The 23,293-nt window shown below is 38.0% G+C and overlaps 1 protein-coding gene across 5 annotated transcripts in view; it reads left to right on the top strand.

The window, feature by feature from the left end:
• The first annotated feature begins 347 nt into the window (after positions 1-347).
• TRIP4 (thyroid hormone receptor interactor 4) overlaps positions 348-23,293 on the top strand; it is a 65,563-nt gene continuing 42,617 nt past the window's right edge. For 2 of the 5 annotated variants that reach the window (XM_034994849.1, XM_034994850.1), the window contains exons 1-6: positions 349-486; positions 4,040-4,209; positions 4,869-5,002; positions 15,018-15,230; positions 17,040-17,118; positions 21,534-21,663. In XM_034994849.1, coding sequence (XP_034850740.1) covers positions 386-486; positions 4,040-4,209; positions 4,869-5,002; positions 15,018-15,230; positions 17,040-17,118; positions 21,534-21,663 — 827 coding nt within the window. In that variant the 5' untranslated portion in view covers positions 349-385. Of the gene's footprint in view, positions 496-4,039; positions 4,210-4,868; positions 5,003-15,017; positions 15,231-17,039; positions 17,119-21,533; positions 21,664-23,293 lie in introns of all 5 variants that reach the window. The other 3 variants (XM_034994848.1, XM_034994851.1, XM_034994852.1) reach the window with 3 other exon arrangements.

Consider the following 23,293-nt stretch of genomic DNA (forward strand, 5'->3'; position numbering starts at 1 on the left):
CCCGCAAGTGCTATTTTAAATGTTTTACATAAAACCAGAATAATTTAAAGGCTGGCCTCTCAGATTAAGAGTTTTATTTTTTCCTCGACTGTAGTTGTTACAGGTATTTGTACGGTCTTCTCAGCAGAATTCCCGATTCTTAAGCCCTACATCTAACGATTTAGAAGAATCACGCGCAGATGAGCTCTGGTACCAGTGTAAACAATGTCAGGAAGCGGGAAAGAGGAGGCGGCAGGGGTGGGAGGGATCTGTGCTGGGGGCGGTGCCACCGCGAGGGGCCGTGCAGGCTGGCGGAACCCGCGCGAGCTAGGTCGGTGTTGCGAAGGGGACTAGTCCGGCGCAGGACGTGGGGCTGTTGGAGCCCAGCTGGTTCCGGCTGGGAAAAATGGCGGTGGCTGGGGCGGCGTCCCGGGAGCAGCTGGTGGGCTGGTGCACCCAGCAGTTGCGGAAAACTTTCGGCCTGGATGTCAGCGAGGAGATCATGCAGTGAGACCGGTTCGGGTCCCAGGCGGGAAGGAGCTCTGGGATGTGCACTGACTAAGCGAAAGGGGAAGCGGGGAGGACTAAAAAGTTGATGAGAGTGAAGAAATACGATAAAAGGGTTCTAGGCGCCGAATTTTGACCTCCGGCTTTACAGTTTAGCTCTGGAATAGTGTGTCAGGCTACACAATCGGCCGGTGGGGACTTTTTTCTTAGAAAAACGCCAGATCTCTGATAATTAGACCTCTTAAGACTGTCCCGGGAGCCAGTTTCCTTATAAATTCTGAAGAGAAGGGGCAAGCCAAAAATTTTTCCCCCCAGAAATCCCTTGCTCTGAGCTAAAATGCTTACCGGATCTGGGTTGTGTCAAATAAGACCTGGACTTTAAATTGACGCTGCGGTGGTAAGGTGTAAATAGCTCCTGACTGAGGAGTCCCATTTTCTATTTTCTGTTGTCATTTACCAGTTTTGGAACCTTGGGCATTTTAATTTCCCTCTCTACACCTTAGTTTCCGTGTCTATAAAATGAAAAATTAGCAGGGCATATCTTTAATACTTTATAATTCTTATGAAGTGGAGATGGTGACATAATTTAGGATTTGCTTTCAATTGATTTATCATGTTTGTTGCGCTACATAACTGGTGCTGGGGCAACAAAGACGACTGAGACCATTGGGTTCTGCCTGGTTGATGAGTGGGGAAATGTAAGGTGTTGTGGGAGCACGGAGTAAAGATCTCCCACTAAGATTGGAGAAACTTTGAAGGTTTCCCTCAAGGGATGACTTTAACCTGAGAACTAAAGGGTGGGTAGGTGGAAGCGCAGTATTCTGGCGAGGGGAAAACTACAAAAATTGGACTCGATCAAAGAACCTCAAAGTGTTTCTTGATTTGATTCCTTGTACATAGATGGTGAAGCCTAAGTTGCCATTTCTAGGGCTTTTGTAGGAAGTGAGTTTCTGAGTTTGGAGAAAACAGACTTGTTGGCAAGGAGAGAATTAAGCCTGTTTTAAAGGTTTTTGTTTTAAACATTGGAATAAACTATTAAAAAAAACCCCAAAACCCTGCCAAATTGTATGGCTTATCTTTATCCTTGTTTGAAGGCAAGAACAGATTAAATAGTTTTCAGACATTTTTTTTAAAGCAGTGGAATGCTGTCAAATGAGATAATGAGACTTCGTAAAGATACCAAACAGAAAAAAAGTCACTCAGTTAAAAAAAAAAAACAAAAAACCCACAAAGATTGAGGCTACTTTTGATGGATCAACAATGTAGTATGGTTAGATGCAGTCTTTTCCGTCTCAGTACCCACACCCTTTAAAGAACGGTGATCAGAAATTTTAAGTTTTATAGTTGAAGCACTAAGTATGGATAAATACCTGCTTGCATTTTTTTTACTCATAAATATAAGTTCTACAAAATTGTTCAAAACTGAAAAAAACACTGAAGCTACCTATAATATAATGCTATTTGAACTAATTTGACTTTCAGGTTTTTACTAGTTATTGCTCAACAGGCCATGATGCCATGATCAAAGCATTTTTTGTGTAAATTTGCTGTGCTTTGCCTGGTATTTAATTGAAAATTAGTACTATGGAAGTGTGCTAACTTGAAAAATTTGGCATGAGTGGCCTGAATTTTTACAAACAGCACGGAACTACTACGGTCCTAATCAGTGATACATTTATGGAACATTAAGATGTGTACCCAGGATTAGCAAAATAAACTTTGTTCTACAATCTGCCTTAGCTCATGTCTTGGATGACCCTGTTTTCATAAGATTTTGCATATAACACATTTGGATGTATGCTGTTCCTTATTATCCTTTGTTAAATAGTTAAAATAACATTTATTCAAATGTTTCTGGAACTCTTTAAATACTTCCCTAGTGGTTTGAATACTCCACAGTTAAATGATCCCCTGAGGTTCCTTGCAGTTCCTTCTGTGAGAACTTGGTAGCAATTAATCTTTTGATGGGGGCTGCTAAGTTTGGGCATCAAGTTGATTAAACTGTAAAAGTCCTGAAATATAGTTGTGTCTTTTTAATCTATTAAGATGCTCTTAATGAGGCCCAAAGGCACAGGTTTATTCACCTATAGATCATAACTCTGCAAATGTACCACCACGTTAGGAAAAAACCCTAGTGATGGTACAATCACATGATTTTGTTTTAATTTAAAGGAATGTAGCATTATTATAATTTTTCTTGTATCCAATACCAGTGTGTCTGAATTACAGTTTATTCAGATCTTATAATGCTTTCATGGTCTGATAATTGAAAAAATAACTTGTAAATTAACTTCTTTCTTTCCTTGGTATAACAATCACTGTAGAAACCTAAAAAAATCAGAAAAAGATAGAGGAAACTAAAATTACCATAATACCACAACCCAGAGGTAATCATTGTTTGTCTCTTAGTGTTTTTCCTATGCGTATTATAATTTATTTTCAAAACATATTCATCTTAGAGGAAAAAATAAAATAAACTCTCTTTAATCATACCACTCAGTGGTAATCATTTTAGTATATAACCTTCTGGCCTTTTTTCTACACATAAGTGTATGGATATACACATTTCTTTTAGCAATTGTTATTGCTCTCATATACTCTACATTCTATCCTGTTATTTCACTTACCATTATATGAAAGCAATTTTTTCAGGTCAATAATAATTATTCATAAGTTTCACTTTTAGTAGTGGCATATCACATTTTGTAAAGTCCAAAAACTTGAATTCATTAGTCTTTCCCATCAGTGGATGTTTTAAATAGCTTCTAGTTTTTCATTAATTCAAATAGTGATGCAATCAACTTTTTGCATAAAATTTCCTGTAGAGTCCTATAAATGGAATTGCTGGATTATTTTTAAGGCACTTCAAATATATGGGCCTGTCCATTTTTAGAAAAGTTATACTGACTTGTTGAACTATTAGCTCATTTCATTTCTAGGAACCCTATATAACATTTCCTTAAAATAGATCTGCTTATTCTAATGTGATGCTAATCTTTTTTTGTAATTTTTTTAAAAGATTTTATTTTTTTTGAAGTAATCTCTACACCCAATGTGGAGCTCGGTCTCAACCCCAAGATTAAGAGTCGAATGCTCTACCGACTGAGCCAGCCAACTGCCCTAATTATAATTTTTGAGAATATTAAATCAATAACTGGTTAGACTGTCATATATACTCATATTTTTAGCAAAAAAGAAATTTTAGGTTTTGTAGTATAAAGATTGAGTCATTTGTATTCTTAGGAAAATAAAATGACTGCAGATATGTAGTTAGAGAAAATATTCCTATGTTAAGGACAGCTCCAAAAGCCTATCTTCAAAACATTAATTCTAATCTTCTAACAAGATTATATGAAGGTTAGATTATGAACTACTTGAGGTCAGGATTTTTGTCCTAATCAAACTTATATCCCTAGCATCTAGCATAGAATTTGGCACAATCCACTTTAACAGATTAACGAATGGTTTGTACTACCTTGATTTCTGTTGTGATTATTGAAAGACATAGTGTAAGCAGGTCTTGTTTCAACAACTTATATTTTTGCTTCCTGAGGTATGTTTTGTCAATTGAGAGTGCTGAAGAGATACGAGAATATGTTACTGACCTCCTTCAGGGAAATGAGGACAAAAAAGGTCAATTCATAGAGGAGCTTATAATGAAATGGCAAAAGAATGATCAGGAGTTGAGTTCTGATGCTCTGCAACAGTCCTTCAAAAAAGATGGTAAGTTAACATAATTGAGGGTTGAAATATTGGTAAATGGGCTGGTTTATAGGACCTGATATTTTCTGTCACTGCTATTTCCTCACAGCTAACTTAAGCAGAATCAAATGTATACATATTTTTATCTCAGTTCTACTCAAACTGTAAAGAATATTGTTTTAGTTCAGACTTTTCTGAACTTTGAAAATACCACAAAATGCTTATTTGCAGATACAAATGTGGTTTCAGAATAGTTTGAAAAATTTATCCATGGATTAAAAAAAACACTTTTCAGTTATATATATACCTGGATGAAAGTAAATGTTGACCAATTCTAGTATGAATAGCATTTAGAAGTAACTATTTAGTTAAAAGATACAAAAGATAAACACCAAGCTAAATAACCTAAGTCATTATTATTATACAATCTAAAATATTAGATTTTAATTTACCATTTTAATCCTAGCTAGTAGTCTTTATCATCTACTATCTTGAAAATTATGGCTTAAATATAATTCTGGTTTGAGAGAAAAAGCTAATGTAAAAAGCTGCCTGACTTCATATCTTCACTCTAAATATTAAGCGTCATCTTCTCTTTATTAGCTATTAGTTCACCAATGAATCCTGCTATTATTAATCTATGTACATATATATGTATATAATTTTTTTTTCTTTTAAAGAAATGTTAGATGGGCAGAGATCAGGAGACCAGCTAAAGAGGAGTAGGCGGAAAGGAAGAAATAGACAGGAAGTTCCTGCATTTACCGGACCTGACACAACCAGGGAGGTCAAAACACCTTTTGATTTGGCCAAGGTGAGTGCTTATAGAATGAGTCTTTTTCTAGTTCTATGAAAAAGGGGAGGTGACTGATACATTTCAGAGAGCAAAGTGTACAAATTGGTCTAGAAGAGTGGCAATTTTTCAACAAATGCATGAATTTTATGGAGAGAAAGTGATGATGATGATATATTACTTTCTATATGGTAGATTTTTTTGGCAGACTGATTAAATAGTTATTATAAGGACATCTTGGTTAGAAATGAGATTGAGAAAGAGATATATATAATTGGAAAATATTTATTTATAATTTTTTAAAGATTTCATTTATTTATTTGAGAGAGATAGCACAAGCAGCGGAGAGGGGCAGAGGGACAGGGACAAGCAGACTCCCCGCTGAGCAAGGAGCCCTATGTGGGGCTTGATCCCAGGACCTGGAGATCATGACCTGAGCTGACCTCAGCAGATGCCTAACTGATTGAGCCACCCAGGTGCCCCTAAATGGAAAATATTTAATGAAAGTCACCAGGACTTCAACTTCAATATTTTCTGTATGTGTGTGTGGATTTTTACTAAAAGAATGCACAATTCTATCTGTTATTAGGAGTGTTCCTACTTGGGCCATCTACTGCTGCCACTGCCATCATTATCATTTAGTTTTTAGAGTTTTTTCGTATTTTTTCATGGTTCTCAAAATAGCCCTGTGAAGTAAGCAGAAATATTTATAATCAAGGAAATTTGACAAACTAAATTTCCCAATAGAAGGGAATAATTATGCTAAGATGGAAGAGAGGTGACCAAAAAACTCTGAGTGTGATGACCATACAAAAAAAAAATGTGGAAAAGTATTTGCAAAATAATGTTAAGTTAAAGGGAAAAGAATAGAGACTTAAGCCTTTTATCAAGCAGAATAAAATAAGCAAGAAGCATCACAAGCAAAAGGTAAAACACAAATGACCAATAAACATTAAAAGATATTTCTTTACCAGTTTGTCACCCTAATTGCCTGGGACTTTCTCAGTTTTAGCACTATAGGTCCAGTATTCTGAGATTTTCCTAAGTCCTATGCCAACCAGGATGGTTGGTTACTCTACTGGTAATCAAATAAATACACATTAAATCCCTGAGATATTGCCTATAATTTTAAATTGTTAAAGATTTTTTAAATAGAATACTCAGTGATGGTGAAGTTGTATTCGTACAGGAACCTCTTGTACACTATTGGTGGCAATGTAAATTGGTTTAAGCTTTCTGGGGGACAGTTTGGCAGCATATATCAAGAACCATAGAAATGGGGGCGCCTGGGTGGCTCAGTTGTTAAGCGTCTGCCTTCGGCTCAGGCCATGATCCCAGGGTCCTGGGATCAAGCCCCGCATCAGGCTCCCTGCTCTGCAGGAAGCCTGCTTCTCCTTCTCCCACTCCCCCTGCTTGTGTTCCCTCTCTCGCTGTGTCTCTCTCTGTCAAATAAATAAAATCTTAAAAAAAATAATAAATGCTTATTGGGACGCCTGGGTGGCTCAGTCGGTAAGCGGCCTTGGGCTCAGGTCCTGATCCCTGGGATCAAGCCCCGCATCAGGCTCCTGCTTGGCGGGAAGCCTGCTTCTCCCTCTCCCACTCCCCCTGCTTGTGTTCCTGCTCTCGCTGTCTCTCTCTGTCAAATAAATAAATAAAATCTTTAAAAAAAAAAAAAAAAAGAACCATAGAAATGTTCATATACTTTTGACTTACTAATATGACTAAAAAATCTAATGTAAGAAAGTAATCAGAAATGCATGCAAAGGGGCGCCTGGGTGACTCAGTTGGTTAAGCCACCAACTCTTCGTTTCGGCTCAGGTCTTGATCCCAGGGTCATGAGATTGAGCCCCATGTCAGGCTCCACAGTTAGCAGAGAGTCAGCTTGGGACTCTCTCTTTCCCTGTCCCTCAGCCCCTTCCCACAGCGCTCTCCCTCTCTAAAATAAATAAATAAATCTTAAAAAAAAAAAAAAGAAACATGCAAACAAACTTGAAAATTTGAATTGACCTGTTGTTTAACAGTAAGAGAAAGATTAAACTAATTATGGTTCCCTCGGGCACCGGGTGGCTCAGTCGTTAAGCATCTGCCTTCAGCTCAGGTCATGATCCCAGGGTCCTGGGATCAAGCCCCGCATCAGCCTCACCGCTCAATGGGAAGCCTGGTTCTCCCTCTCCCACTCCCCCGCTTGTGTTCCCTCTCTCACTCTCTCTCTCTGTCAAAAAATAAATAAAATTTTTAGTAAAAAAAAAATTATGGTTCCCTCATTTGATAGAATACCATGCAACTAATAAAATTGTTCTCTAAAATACATAATTTGGGAAAATACTCATAAAATATTGAGTGAAAAATGCATGAATAAAATATGTGTTTGATTTTTTGTGTTTAAAAATTACTTATTCTGTATACACACAAACATACTTTCACACACATACACATACAAACCTAGGAATGCTATAAGGAAAATGTTAAAACTGGTGTTTCTTCGGGTAATATGATAAGTGTTTTAATTTTTCCTCTTTATACTCTTATATTTTCTATTTTTTATTTTTACAATGAACAATAATAGTTTTAAAAAAAAACAGCTTTATTGAGGTGTAATTGACATACATATATAATTGCACATACTTAAGATGTACAATTGGTAAATTTTTTTACCATCTTAACCATTTTTAAATGTACAGGTTAGTAGTATTAAAAGTACTTTCATATTGTTGTGCAGTAGATCTCCAGAACATTTTCATCTTGCAAAGCTAAAACTCTGGGGCGCCTGGGTGGCTCAGATGGTTAAGCGTCTGCCTTCGGCTCAGGTCATGATCTCAGGGTCCTGGGATCGGGTCCCGCATCAGGCTCCCTGCTCCTTGGGAGCCTGCTTCTCCCTCTGCCTTTCTCTCTCACTCTGTCTCTCATGAATTAAAAAAAAAAAAAAAAAAAAGCTAAAACTCTGTACCCATTAAATAGCTCCCCATTTTCTCCTCCTCCCAGTCCCTGTCAACCACCATTCTACTTTCTGTTTCTTTTTTTTTTTTTAAAGATTTTATTCATTTATTTGAGAGAGAGAATGAGAAAGAGAGAGCACGAGAGGGGGGAGGGTCAGAGGGAGAAGCAGACTCCCTGCCGAGCAGGGAGCCTGATGCGGGACTCGATCCTGGGACTCCAGGATCATGACCTGAGCCGAAGGCAGCCGCTTAACCAACTGAGCCACCCAGGCGCCCCTACTTTCTGTTTCTATGAATTCGACTGTTTTACATCTAAGTGGAATCAAACAGTATTTGTCTTTTTGTGCCTGGCTTATTTCACATAGCATAGGGCTCTCAAGGCTCATTTCTGTTGTAGTATATGACAGAATTTCCTTCTTTTTTAAGGCTAAATAATATTCCATTTTATGTATACACCACATTTTGTTTATCCATTCATCCCTCAATGTACATTTGAGTTTTCACTTTTTGGCTGTTGTGAATAGTGCTGCTCTGAACATGGATGTGCAATTATCTCTTCAGGACCCTACTTTCAATCCTTTTGGATGTATACTCAGAAGTGGGATTGCTGGATCATATGGTAGTTCATAAATAGACTTTTTTAGATGGAAAAAAAAAAAAACCAGAATAATGACTAATATAATAAAGACCCATGTACTAACCACCCAGAATTGACAATTCTTAACATTTTTTTTGTATTTTCTTCACTTTTTGTATTCTTTTTTATTATTTATTAATTTTATTATTACTTTTTTTTTAAAGATTTTATTTATTTGACAGAGACACAGCGAGAAAGGAACACAAGCAGGGGGGAGTGGGAGAGGGAGAAGCAGGCCTCCCAGCGAGCAGGGAGCCCAACACAGGGTTCGATCCCAGGACCCTGGGATCATGACCTGAGCCGAAGGCAGATGCCCAACGACTGAGCCACCCAGGCGCCCCTGTATTCTTTTTTAAAATAAAATAAACGAGGGAGCACCTGGCAGGCTCAGTCAGTAGAACATGTGACTCTTAATCTTGTGGTCATAAGTTTGAGCCCCATATTGGGTGTAGAGATTACATAAAATAAAATGAAATAAAATAAAAGGAACCTTACAAAGAACGTTGAAATTCTCTTTGTTCTCTCTACCCACTGGTTCTTGATTTTGCCCCTCAGGGAATATGTCTGGAAACATTTTGACCGTCACAACATGGGGCAAAAGGGTGCTACTGGCATCTAGTGAGTAGAAGCCAACGATGCTCCTAAACATCCTGCTTAACACAGGAGAGCCTCCTTTGTTAACAAAAAAGCATCAGTAATGCTTAGGTTGAGAAACTAGTACATACTTCTATTTCCTACCACCCTGCAGATGATTACTATCATGAATTTGGTATGAATCTTAATAGTCTATTTTTTCACATATAGAAGTACATTAATATATAGTATAGTTTTGTGTGATTTTTTAAAATGTAGACAAATAGCATATTGTCATTTTGCAGGCCCTTTTGAGAGCTATCCATGGTGACACATAGATTTGGTTTGTTTCTCTTAATTCCTATATAATATTCCACTGATTTAATTTCTCCATTAATTCATAAATGCACTTTTATCTTGTTTATAAGAGTTTGCTGTTGTGAATACTGCAGTGGACATTCTTGTACATATTTCCTCCAGGTACATTTGAGAGTTTCTCTAGGATGTATTTACCTGTTATTAGAATTGCTGGATTATAGGCTTTGTTAATTTTTCTTTTATTGAAACTACTAAATTAATTTCTGAAGTAGTTGTACCAATTTTATCCTCCTTCCATCAAGGTAGCAATTTCTGTTGTCTCCTTCTTTGCCAATACATAATATTGTGAAGCCTTTAAAGTTTTGCCCTTTTTAAAAAAAATCTTGGGCGCCTGGGTGGCTCAGTTGGTTAAGCGACTGCCTTCGGCTCAGGTCACAATCTGGAGTCCCGGGATCGAGTCCCGCATCAGGCTCCCTGCTCAGCAGGGAGTCTGCTTCTCCCTCTGACCCTCCCCCTTCTCATGCTCTCTCTCTCTTTCTCATTCTCTCTCTCAAATAAATAAATAAAATCTTTTAAAAAATAAAAAAATAAAAAATAAATAAAAATTAAAAAAATCTTATTTTTATTTTATTTTTCATTTATTTAATTTTAATTTTTTTTAAGTAATCTCTACACCCAGTGTGGGATTTGAACTTACAATCCTGAGATTAAGGGTCACATACTTTACTGACTGAGCCAGCCAGGCACTGCAAGTTTTGCCTATTTTAAATATAAGAAATGGCACTTAATTTTACTTTGCATACACATGAATTCTAAATTGAGGGTGTGTCATTTTGGAGAGTTTGTTGATTTATTTTTGGTTTCCAATTTTTTGGACTTTTGGATTATTATGAACTACTTACTCATATTCTTCACCTGCTTTTCTACTGAGTTGATAGTCTTGTTCAAATTGATTTATAGGAGCTCTTTATGTATTCTGTGTGTGCTTTTTTTTTTTTTTTGAAGATTTTATTTATTTATTTGACAGAAAGAGACACAGCGAGAGAGGAAACACAAGCAGGGGGAGTGGGAGAGGGAGAAGCAGGCTCCCGCTGAGCAGGAAGCCCGATGCGGGGCTTGATCCCGGGGCCCTGGGATCATGACCTGAGCTGAAGGCAGACGCCCAACGACTGAGCCACCCAGGCACCCCGTGTGTGATTTTTTTATTAAGTATGTTGTAGCTCTCTACTAGTCTGTGTTATTCCTTTGTGTTATCTTTTGACTCACAGGAATTTTTAATTTTAATGTAGTTATATGTATTGATCTTTTTCTTTGTTTTATGCTTTTTATGGCTTACTTAAGTCTTAAGGCATTTTTCCCATCCCAAAGTGAAAAATATATTCTAAATTTTCCTCTAATAGTTTAAAAGTTACAGTTTTCACATTTAGGTTTGTAATCCATCTGAACATTATTTTGAGTAATTTTTGTATTACTCTTATCAGTAAAATTACCTGTTTTTAAAGTAGAAGATGTATTACATAGATATGTGTGAATGTATATTTTATAGGTGGTGACTGCAAGTGTATAGAATCTTAATAAGGTAAAACTATAGTGGGAGCATAAAGAGAATATTTTCTGGTCAGAGTGATCAAATCATGGATAACATTTTTTTTTCTTTTAAGTAAGCTCCATGCCCAACGTGGGGCTTAAACTCATGACCCCAAGACCAAGAGTTGCATGCTCCACTGACTGAGCCAGCCAGGTGCCCCAAATAATGGATAAAATTTTTAAAGCCTTATTTCATTTTTTAAAGAATAATCATGGGGGCACTTAGGTGGCTCAGTCAGTGGAGCCTCTGACTCTTGGTTTCGTCTCAGGTCATGATCTCAGGGTTGTGAGATTGAGCCCCATGTTGGGGCTCAGCACTGAGTCTGCTTGAGTTTCTCTCCATCTGCCTCTCTCCCAGCTTGTGTGCATGTGTACTCTCTCACGCATACTCTCCCTCTCAAATAAATAAATCTTTAAAGATAAATAAGTAAAATAATCATTAAATAATAGCATAAATACAATAATGAAAGGAAAGATAGAAAAGACAGTCAAAAATTTTAAAAGTAATTATAGATTGTGAAAACTGCTGTGAAAAAAATAAAAAGGGCAGTGTGATAGGCAGTAGTTGGTAGGAAGGGAGCTAGTTTATATAGGGTATTCAGGGAAAGCCTCTCTGAGGAGTTCTCATATACATAATGGGAAATGAGTATACATTGAGAAATACAGTAGAGAAGGAAAGAACAAGACAAGCAAGAAAATTCATAGCATATCACCGCACTGCTTAAAACCATTCACTGGCTTCCCACTGTGCTGAGAATAAAAATCCAAGCTACTTATAACGCTCTAAAAAGCTTTAGATATGGCCTCCAGGTGCTCTCCAACTTCATCTACATATCACGCTTCCCCTGTTCACTATGTGCCAGCCACACAATCTTCTCATAGTTCCCAGAACACCTATCCCCCATCTCCCCTTTGCACTTGTCATTCCCTCAGTCTGAACTGTTCCTAGCCCATCTCTTTATATACTGGTTCCTTTTCAATGTTTAGTTCTTAGCTATAATTTCACTCCCTCAGAGTGAAATGTTAATGTTACTGGATAATTTAATGGGAGTCAAATACAAGTTTCTGTTTAGAGATTTTAATCTCCTTACCACCATCACTGATAGCCAAAGATACAATGGACTAGTTTGAAAAAATGACAGCCTGTTAGATTAGATAAAATCTGTAGCACTTTTTTAGATTTTAATTTTTACCTAAATTGACTTAAATTATCTCTATATCTCAATTCTTGGCTTTGGACATTAGGGTGTGTCACCTCTTTATACTTAGCAAAGAATTGTTCTCTTCCTTGTAGTAATTTTCCCAACCATTAGAACTCTTTAAGATTTTTCTTCTCTGGGGACGCCTAGGTGCTCGGTTGGTTAAGTGTCTGCCTTTGGCTCAGGTCATGATCCCAGGGTCATGGGATCGAGTCCTGCATTGGGCTCTCTGCTGAGCAGAGAGAGAGCCTGCTTCTCCCTCTGCCTGCTGCCCCCCTACTTCTGCTCTCTGTCTCTTCCTCTGACAAATAAAATCTTAAAAAAAAAAAAAAAAGATTTTTCTTCTCTGAAAAGGGAAAGCAAGAGGCATCTATACAATTAAGTGTCTGAATGTTTATGTCCCCCCACCCAAATTTATATGTTAAATGCTAGTGTGATTATATTAGGAAGTGGGGCCTTTAGGAGGTTCTTAGGTCATGAAGGTGGAGCCCTCATGAATGGGATTACTATTCTTTTTTTTTTTTTAAGGTTTTTAAAAATTTATTTGCCAGAGAGAGAGCACAAGGAGGGGGAGCGACAGGCAGAGGGAGAAGCAGGCTCCCCCCTGAGCAAGGAGCCCATGAATCGATCCTAGGACCCTGGGATCATGACCTGAACCAAAGGCAAATGCTTAATCAATTGAGCCATCCAGGCATCCCTGGGATTAGTATTATAAAAGAGATCCCACAGAGCTCCCTAGCCTTATTGTGTCATGAGATAGTGATCTAGAAGAAATCATTCCTGTGACCTGGAAGAGGGTCACCAACCATGCTGGCACTCTGATCTTAGACTTCCAGCCTTTAGAACTGTGAGAAATAAATTTCTATTTGTTTATAAGCTACCCAGTCTGTGATATTTTATTATAGCAGCTTGACTGGTCTAAGACAGAGGCTGATAAATATAGTTCTCTTTTAAAAATTTTTATTTTATAACATATATACAGAAGTGAACAGATGTATTTTCACAAACTGACCATACCTATATAGCCAGAAACAAAACATTACCATTCCTCTAGAGGTCCCCCATTTTGCCCCAAAATGACATCCCTCCCAAGAGAAAACACCTTCCTGACTTTTAACACCATAGGTTAGCTTTGTCTGCTTATGAATTTTGTGTAAATGGAGCTAAATAGTATGTACTCTTTAGTGTCTGGCTTCTTTGAATTAACATGGTTTATAAGAATTATCCATATTGTTTTGTATAGCTATACTTTTTCATTCTCATTGCTACAGAGGATTCTATTGAGTACATCAATCTGTTGAACATTTGGATCGTTTTCAATTCCAGTGCTACAATGAACATTCTTGTACATGTCTTTGATGAACATTTTTACACATTTCTGTTGCGTATATATCCAAAAACTGAAATGCTGGGTCACAAGATATGCGTATGTTCAGCTTTAGTAGCTACCAGTTTATACTCCCCAACAGTGTATGAAAGCGTTAATTGTTCTTCCTGTATCCTTGCCAGCACTCCATATTTTCTTTCCTTTTCAATTAAGCCATTCTGGTTGGTGTTGCATTTTGGCTTTTATTTTGCATTATCTTTTTTTTTTTTTTAAAAGATTTTATTTATTTACCCGACAGAGACACAGCAAGAGAGGGAATACAAGCAGGGGGAGTGGCAGAGGGAGAAGCAGGCTTCCCGCGGAGCAGGGAGCCGGATGCGGGGCTCGATCCCAGGACCCTGGGATCATGACCTGAGCCGAAGGCAGACGCCCAACGACTGAGCCACCCAGGCGCCCCTATTTTGCATTATCTTGATGAGTAACGAAGTTCATTAAGCACCTTTTCGGGTGTCTGGTGACCAGTTGGATATTTTCTTTTATGAAGTTCCTGTTTAGATCTTTTGCGCATTTTTCTATTGTGTCATCTTTTTCTTATGGAGCTAATTTTTAAAAATTTTTTTAAGATTTATTTATTTATTTTATTTATTTAATTTTAAAAAAAATTTAAGATTTTATTTATTTATTTGACAGAGATAGAGACAGTGAGAGAGGGAACACGAGCAGGGGGTAGTGGGAGAGGGAGAAGCAGGCTTCCCACAGAGCAGGGAGCCTGATGCAGGGCTCCATCCCAGGACCCTGGGATCATGACCTGAGCTGAAGGCAGACGCTTAACGACTGAACCACCCAGGCGCCCCAAGATTTATTTATTTATATTAGGGAGAGAGAGTAAGGGCACGAGTAGGGGGAGGGGCAGACGGAAAGGGGAGAGAGAGACTCCTAAGCAGACTCCCTGCTGAGCTTTGAGCCCAACTCAGGGCTTGATCTCACGACTCTGATATCATGACCTAAGCCAAAATCAAAAGTCAGAAGCTTAACCACCTGAGCCACCCAAGCACCCCTTTCTTGATTTTTCTTATTTTATTGATCATATTTCCAAATCTGTGAGTATCATCTGCTTTTAGGGACATTTTTGTTTCTTATGATCTGCACTTTAGCTTTGCTTAAATATGCCACATAAATAGCTTTTACTGCTACATTTACCTTCCACCAGCTATAATAGAGGACTGAAAGCTACTAGCAGAAAAGGCAAGGCATATCAGCTAGTTTTTCTAGAATATAACCTTTCTTCAGACCTTTGATGATAATCCTTAATTTGTATTTCTCCCACTCCTTTCCTTCTGTCATGGTTCCTAGGTAGTGTATAAGTCGTCATTGAACAGAACTGAGGTTTTTTCTCTTCTTGATTGTTTGCATTATCATTAATTATTTGATGTTATTTCTGATATCTTTGTATAATTAGGCACAAGAGAACAGCAACTCCTTAAAGAAGAAGACAAAGTTTGTCAGTTTATACACAAAAGAGGGACAGGACAGGCTTGCCGTCCTGATCCCTGGTCGCCATCCTTGTGATTGCCTGGGCCAGAAACACAAGCTGATCAATAACTGTCTGATCTGTGGGCGCATTGTCTGTGAACAGGAGGGCTCTGGCCCCTGCTTTTTCTGTGGTACTCTGGTAAATTGTTTCTTTTATATTTTATTTTACTGTCCTTTGGCTGAATACGTAGGGACATTCACATCCCCAGTAATTTCTCTTTTTCTTAGGAAATTTGTTCCCTCCAATGTCCAGTGAACTCTAGTAGCAAGAATTCGATTAGTCAAAAACCCAAGGTTATGTCTTAGTACTGAGGCCTATTGATGAGAAGAGTTTTGAGTATATACATTGTTGAGGACTCCAAGTCTTATACTGTAACATAATTCTCATATTATTATAGCTTCTATTTCCTTTTCATCTTCATTGTCTGAGAGAATGACTTCAAGAGTGTGGCAGTAATAACTGTCTTACAAACACCCTAACAAGTTGTCTAGAAAACTTACTCTGCCAGTTGAGCAGGCTGGCAGAAGCAGTGGCATTAGATGTTGGTGAAGACATCCATTTTATATTGTTTTGTTTTTTCTTCTCTCATGGGTCCTTTAATTATTCAGTACACTCAAAAAATAAGCTGATAGTGGATGACCTGAAAAATGTAGTGCCTTCCATCAAAAATATTCATAAAACAAAAACAAAAATTCATCAGACAGCAGTAAATATCCTCTCCTATGGGGCTTTCTCTAGAGAAATGCCCTGTGGCTGCTGGCAGAAACTTTGTGTGCCACTGAGGCAACTTCTAGGCAATTTCAGTGTTTTCCACTAGATCTCTTGCATCCTTCAGTTCACGAATCAGAGTAATGTAAAGCAAATCGGCTTTGAAGTCTTACAGCTTTGTAAACTCAGTATGAAATTGTTTTGTTTTGTTTTTTGTATAGGTTTTTTTTTTTTAAGATTTTTAAAAATTTATTTATTTCACAGAGAGAGACACAGTGAGAGAGGGAACACAAGCAGGGGGAGTGGGAGAGGGAGAAGCAGGCTTCCCGCGGAGCAGGGAGCCCGATGCGGGGCTCGATCTCAGGACCCTGGGACCATGACCTGAGCTGAAGGCAGATGCTTAACGACTGAGCCAAACGACTGTTTTTAAGTAACTCCTTTTTTGCCTTCCTTCTTATAGTTGCAGTGATTTTATAATAAACAGAACTTTTTCTTTGCTTAATATATTCATTATTTTATAAGTAGGTAATATTCGAAGGCAAAGAAATGAAGTACATATAGTAAAGTATAAAAGTTAGACTAATTTTCTTTTCTTTTTTTTTTTTTTTTTGCGAGAGAGAGAATGAGAGAGAGCACGAGAGGGAGGAGGGTCAGAGGGAGAAGCAGACTCCCTGCTGAGCAGGGAGCCCGATGTGGGACTCGATCCCGGGACTCCAGGATCATGACCTGAGCCGAAGGCAGTCGCTTAACCAACTGAGCCACCCAGGCGCCCAAAGTTAGACTAATTTTCACTGATGGCACTGTAATTTGCTTTTTCTGGTTCTTTCTAATAAGACATCTGCTTATAACTTCTTTTGTAAGACTTGGATTTCATGATTAGAACTGGAAGTCTTTTTAAAAAATGTGTATTTTTCCCAGTATTCTCAGTGATGGCAAATCTTTGTCCTTTGAAAGTAGGTTAGATTTTTTTTTCTTTTTTTTTTAACTATCAAATCATTCAGGGATACTTCCAGTGAGATAAGTTTTTTCTGTGGTTCATAAAAGAAGGGATGAGTAGAAAGAGACTAGACTCATTTGGATATGTATATTTTTGGTGTATTTGCTTGGATTAAAAAAACACCAACAGTCTCATTATTTTATTGTCGTATCTAATGTGTAATTTGAGGTTACATTTTAGGATATCGAGCAAACAAAATTAATGTAACTTGGATCATGTGTCTTACTCTTATTACTTTATAGGTATGTACTCGTGAAGAACAGGATATTTTACAGCGTGACTCAAACAAGAGCCAGAAACTGCTGAAGAAGCTAATGTCAGGTAGGCAGCAATCTTCTGATTGGATCATCATGGTGGTGGGTACATCTTGTTGTATCTGTGATTGTTTCTTTCTTGTACCCTGCTATGCAAGATGCAGTTTATTCATCCATTTATTCTACAATCATTTATTTTTTTTAAGTTATTAAAACCACCTAACATTGAGCAAAAAACTACTAATAATATTGGATTATAACCCAAAGAATAAAATTAATGTCCTGAATCAAATGAATAAGTTAAATGGGAGAGAAGGGACAGCTCTTTATTATAGAAGAATTCCAATTATTGCCATGAAGGAATGAGGGTTATAGAAAATCGCCATTTAGAATACCACAGTTTTAGTAATTGCCATGAGCAAGATCCACTAATTGATGCTAAAATTGTTGGATGAAAGTTTAGGAATAGGAGATTTGCAAGTTCATGAAAAACCAGGAAAGACTGAAGAATTATCACAGATTAGAGGACGCTAAGGAGACATGACAAGTAACTGCAGTGTGGGATTCTGAATTGGATCCTAGAACAGGAAAATAACGTTAATGGCAAAAATGTTGGAATCCAAATAAAGACTGTAATTTAGTTAATAGTATTGTACTAATGTTAATTTCTTTGGATAATTACACTATGGTTATGTAAGATAAGGTATTAACATTAAAGGAAGCCTACTGAAAGTTATACAGAAGTCTTTTTTTTTTTTTTGGCAACTCTTTTCTAAGTCTTATATAGTTGAAAAACACATGGTAAAAATAGTTAAGGATGGGGCACCTGGCTGGCTCATTTGGTGGAGCATGCGACTCTTGATCTCAGAGTTGTGAGTTTGAGCCCCATGTTGGGTGTAGAGATTACTTAAATAAAAACTTAAAAATAAGATTTTATTTTAAAAAAAATTTTTTTAATTTTATTTACTTATTTATTTATTTTACAGATTTTATTTGAGAGAGAAAGAGCAGGCGTGGGTGGAGGGGGCAGAGGAAGAGGGAGAAGCAGGCTCCCCTCTGAGCAGGGAGCCCCATGCGGAGCTCAAACCCACGAACCTGAGATATTAACTGACGACTGAGCCACCCAGGTGCCCCCATGGTTTTTCTTTTTTTTATAAAGATTGATTGATTGGTATTATAAAGTAGTGATCATAGTGTGTATAGAACTTTATGTTTTCCGGAGCACCTGGGTGGCTCAGTCGTTAAGTGTCTGCCTTTGGCTCAGGTCATGATCACAGAGTTCTGGGATCGAGCTCCGCATTGGGCTCCCTGCTCAGTGGGGAGCCTGCTTCTCCCTCTCCCACTCCCCCTGCTTGTGTTCCCTCTCTTGCTGTGTCTCTCTGTCAAATAAGTAAATAAAATCTTCAAAAAAAAAAAAAAAGAACTTTATGTTTTCCTTTTTTTCAATTGGTATTTTACAATTAGTTTCTATGTTGCTATCTATTCTTCATATTTCTTGTTTTTAGTGGCTAAGAATAGTCTGTTAACTTGAATTATTGTAATTTGATCACCTACTTTTCAGTTACTGGATATTTTGACTCTTAAATCTTTCAGTTTATTTCCCTGTGATAAATTCTTAGGAATCAGATTATTGAGTCAAAGAATATGATTTTTTTTTTTTTAAGTAGTCTCTACACCCTACGTGAGAGGCTTGAACTCAAAACCCTGAGATCAGGAGTTGCATGTTTCACTGACTGAGCCAGGCAGGTGCCACAAAGAATATGATTCTTTAGGGGCACCTGGGTGGCTCAGTCTGTTAGGTGTCTAATTCTTGATTTTGGCTTAGGTCATGATCTCAGGTTTGTGAGACCGAGCCCTGCAATAGGCTCCGCACTGGACATGGAGCCTGCTTAAGATTTTCTCACTCTCCCTCTGCCTTTCCCCCCTCTCTCTCCCTCTCTTAAAAAAAAAAAAAAAAAGGATTTTTAAATTTATTTTTATTCTTTTAACAATATGATTTAAAAAATTGAAGTGTAATTGACATACAATTTAATATTAGTTTCAGGTGTACAACATAGTGATTGACAATTGTGTATGTTGTGAGGTGCTCACCACAAGTGTAGTTACTACCATCCATCACCATATGATGCTATTAAAATACCATTGACTAGGGGTGCCTGGGTAGCTTAGTCGGTTGGGCGTGTGCCTTCAGCTCAGGTCATGATCCCAGAGTTCCAGGATCGAGTCCTGCATTGGGCTCCCTGCTCAGCGGGGAGTCTCCTTCTTCATCTGCCCCTCACCCCACTCGTGCTCTCTCTCTGTCAAATAAATAAATAGAATCTTAAAAAAAAAAAGAATTAAAAAAATACCATTGACTATATTCCCTGTGCTGTACCTTTTATCCCTGTGACTTAATCATTACATAAGTGGAAACCGTTACCTCCCCACTCCCCTTCATCCCTTTTTGCCCATCTCCCCCTTTCCACCACCCCCCCGGCAACCACCAGTTTTTCTCTGTATCTATGGGTCTGTTTCTGCTTTTGCTTGTTTTGTTTTGTTTTTTAGATTCCACATATAAGTGAAATCATATGGTATTTGTCTTTAATATGATCATTTTTGACACTGAAAATGTATTTGCCATATTACTTTACTAAAATATACCAATCTGTAACAGGATAGTGACTAGAACCTGTCACTTGAATTTTGACATTTCAAATATTTTTTTCTCTATACTTAAAAATTTTTTTATTGAAGGGGCACCGAGGTGGCTCAGATGGTTGGGCGTCGGCCTTCTGCTCAGATCATGATCTCCAGGTCCTGGGATTGAGCCCCATGTCGGGTTCCCGGCTCAGCTGGGAGCCTGCTTCTCCCTCTCCCTCTGCCTCTTCCCTTGCATGTGCTCTCTGTGTGTGTCTCTCTCTCAAATGAATAAATAAAATCTTTTAAAAAATTTTTTATTGAAGAAGCTGAACATGTCTCCCTATCTTTTCAGTTAGGATTTAAGATCATTATTATAAGAAAAGTTAGTTCTAAGTGTTTTTCTTATATTCAGAACACAAGAATCTCTCTCTCTAATCTTAAAAGAGAGGCTTTTTTTTTTTCCCCAAAGATTTTATTTATTTATTTGAGAGAGAGAGAGAATGAGAGAAAGAGAGCATGAGAGGGAGGAGGGTCAGAGGGAGAAGCAGACTCCCTGCTGAGCAGGGAGCCCGATGCGGGACTCGATCCCGGGACTCCAGGATCATGACCTGAGCCGAAGGCAGTTGCTTAACCAACTGAGCCACCCAGGAGCCCCGAGGCTTTTTTTTTTTTTTAAGGATTTTATTTATGTATTTATTTGACAGAGAGAGACACAGTGAGAGAGGGAACACAAGCAGGCGGAGTGGGGGAGGGAGAAGCAGGCTTCCCTCAGAGCAGGGAGCCCGATACGGGGCTTGATCCCAGGACCCTGGGATCATGACCTAAGCCAAAGGCAGACACTTAACGACTGAACCACCCAGGCACCCCTTAAAAGAGAGTTTTGACAGGACTTTGAACAGGCCTGGAGTTTGAATAAGAGAAAGGTTAGCCTTCAGTATTGCCTTGTTTTCCTAACACATCTTGGGTCTTTGTTTTTTCATAATTTATGACTCTCTTTTCTGGGATATATAGGTTTTTGGTTTGCTGTCACACAGGAGATGACACATGGTCCAAGGAATGAATGTGGGCTCGTTAGACCTAAATTTAAATTTTGTTTCCATCTTCTAATTTCTACCTGAGTGACTCAATAAGTTTATTATTGTCTCTGAACTTCTTTACAGAAAAAGAAACTGTCTTACACAGTTATTGGGAGAATTAAATAATGTAATATATTAAGTGCCTTAGCATCTAATAAGTTTTCAGTATTCATTTCTGTCCCTTTCCTGCAATTTCTACTCTTTTTTCTTCCATTATTTTTTAGTTTTGCTATGTGAAAGTATGTTTAAAGGCCATAGTCAGCCCTATTCAATAAAGCTTTTCTTTTCTTTCTTTTTTTTTTTTAAGATTTTATTTACTTGACAAAGAGAGAGACAGTGAGAGAGGGAATACAAGCAGGGGGAGTGGGAGAGGGAGAAGCAGGCTTCCCCATGGAGCAGGGAGCCCAACACAGGGCTTGATCCCAGGACCCTGGGATCATGACCTGAGCCGAAGGCAGACGCTTAATGACTGAGCCACCCAGGCACCCCTCAATAAAGCTTTTCATTTATAATGCATTTTTCTATTGTTTAACAGTTTGGTACCCTTAGTGATCCAAATTTCCATATGGGAAGAAATAGATCCTAATGTATACTGAGAACCAATTCTGTGTCAAGCGATGCTTCATGCTTGATAAGTAAAGCTTGGCCTGTGTATTTGTTTTTCATTGAAGTGAAAACTGTCAGCCATCTGGAGCAGAGCCAGATCTTCTGTTACTGTGTTCTTCACTGCCCAGTGAAAAAACTATATTATAGGCTGACACCATTTGGTTTCCTTATTGAATTTCAGGGACGGAGAATTCTGGAAAAGTGGACATCTCTACCAAGGACCTTCTTCCTCATCAAGAATTGCGAATTAAGTCTGGTCTGGAGAAGGCTATTAAGCATAAAGACAAACTGTTAGAATTTGACAGAACTAGGTATGATGTGGGTTAGAATAACAAGTGCTAAGCAATAGACTGGTCCACAAATTCTGGCCATTAAAACATTTATTCTGGCATTTGATACCTTTCTAGGGTGGAGTATGAAAGATTCACAGCAAAAGAAGTGTTCCACTGTGTACGAGACCTACATCTTGTTTTTGAATTCATGTTTGAATAAGATAGGCTCTCACCAAGAGGATCTTACCCTGCAACATTTTTTTGATTTTTGGCAGATGCTACTATACCCCTCGAAAGTTGATTTGGGTTGACAGAATTCCCCAGTTGTTCCACTTGCAGCCATTCATTCCGTCAGTCCGCATATGTGAGAGTGCCTACCCGGTGCAGACTGCTATGCTGGGCTCTGGAGGGTCTGTAAGAAATTGCCTCTGGGAGAGTATAGGTAGTGGTATATCATGGGAAGGTATCATTTACCCTTCCTTCCCTTTGACACTAAATTTGTTTTCTGATTTAATGATTAATATATTAAAATGTCTGTAAATTGGCTTTTACATTCCTATATGTTTGTCATTTAGCCTATCGACTTCTGTTTAGGAGACAGTTTTATTGGTTTGTTAATTCCATTTTTTATTTCTTTCATATTTTTCTTCTTTTGGACAAAATATGTATTGAGAGCCAGTTAGTGGTAAAAATGTTTAAATAGGACTTGTACACTCATTTTTCAAATGGCTGTGTGAGAATCTGTGAGGGTCCTTGGAGAACCCTGAATCTTTTACTTATTTTAACTGACTTGGGAGTCTATTCCTGGCATTATAACCCTTTGGTTAGACATGCTTCCTCCTTCCAAACCATTTTCTATAAATCTAAGTATAACTTTGAAAGCTATTTCTTGAGTAAGCCCATCACAAGGTTTGTAACTCATATTTACTCTTAATCCTTTAAATAGCACTTTTGTCCCTACTCAGTAAAATTTTATCATTAGAAATAGAATTGGCAGTGGAGTACATTTCTTGGTAAACGGAGACTAGAAAAGTGTCTCTCCCTACTGATAATTGCCCCCTTTTCTTGTGTGTTCCAAGGTACCAGTTTCATTATTTAGGTTCACATGTAGGACCAGTTTTCTCCTGAGCCCTCTGAAACCTCCCACTCTGTCTGCTTTAAAACTTGTATAATTCCAGCGTCCTGAAAAATTGTAATCAATATATGAATCTAATTTCAGTATTTCCCTATGCCTGTGTATACCACTAATTTTCATTATGCACAAAGTCAGTTGTGACTGGATTTGTGCATTTCAAGTAGTCACTTAACTTCTTTGAGCCCCAGGTTCATTATCTATAGAATGAGAGCGTTGGGTCATCAAAATTCCTTCTGGTTCTCAGTTTCTTTGTCGGTATGATCTTAGGAATAGGCCTGATTGTCATATCTTGGAATTTGACAAGTGTTTTAGTGTTTTAGTGAGGGACTGAAGATAGGTTTGGAGGGCAGGGGATAGAAACTGGCTTATAGTAGTAGAGTAGTAGGATGTCCTAAGAGTAAGTCAGAGGACTTTAACAGTCTAGGATAGAACTCCTTAGTTTTTAAGGGAAAGGGCAGCAGTTGGACCTAGCAAGAATAGACTAGGCCCCAGTAGTAGAGGGAGTAGGATATTGAGTAACCTGCCAAGACATGA

Source organism: Mirounga leonina, unplaced genomic scaffold (genome assembly GCF_011800145.1).
Source record: "Mirounga leonina isolate KUSES-001 unplaced genomic scaffold, KU_Mleo_1.0 Mir_91, whole genome shotgun sequence".
Classification (NCBI taxonomy): Eukaryota; Metazoa; Chordata; class Mammalia; order Carnivora; family Phocidae; genus Mirounga; species Mirounga leonina.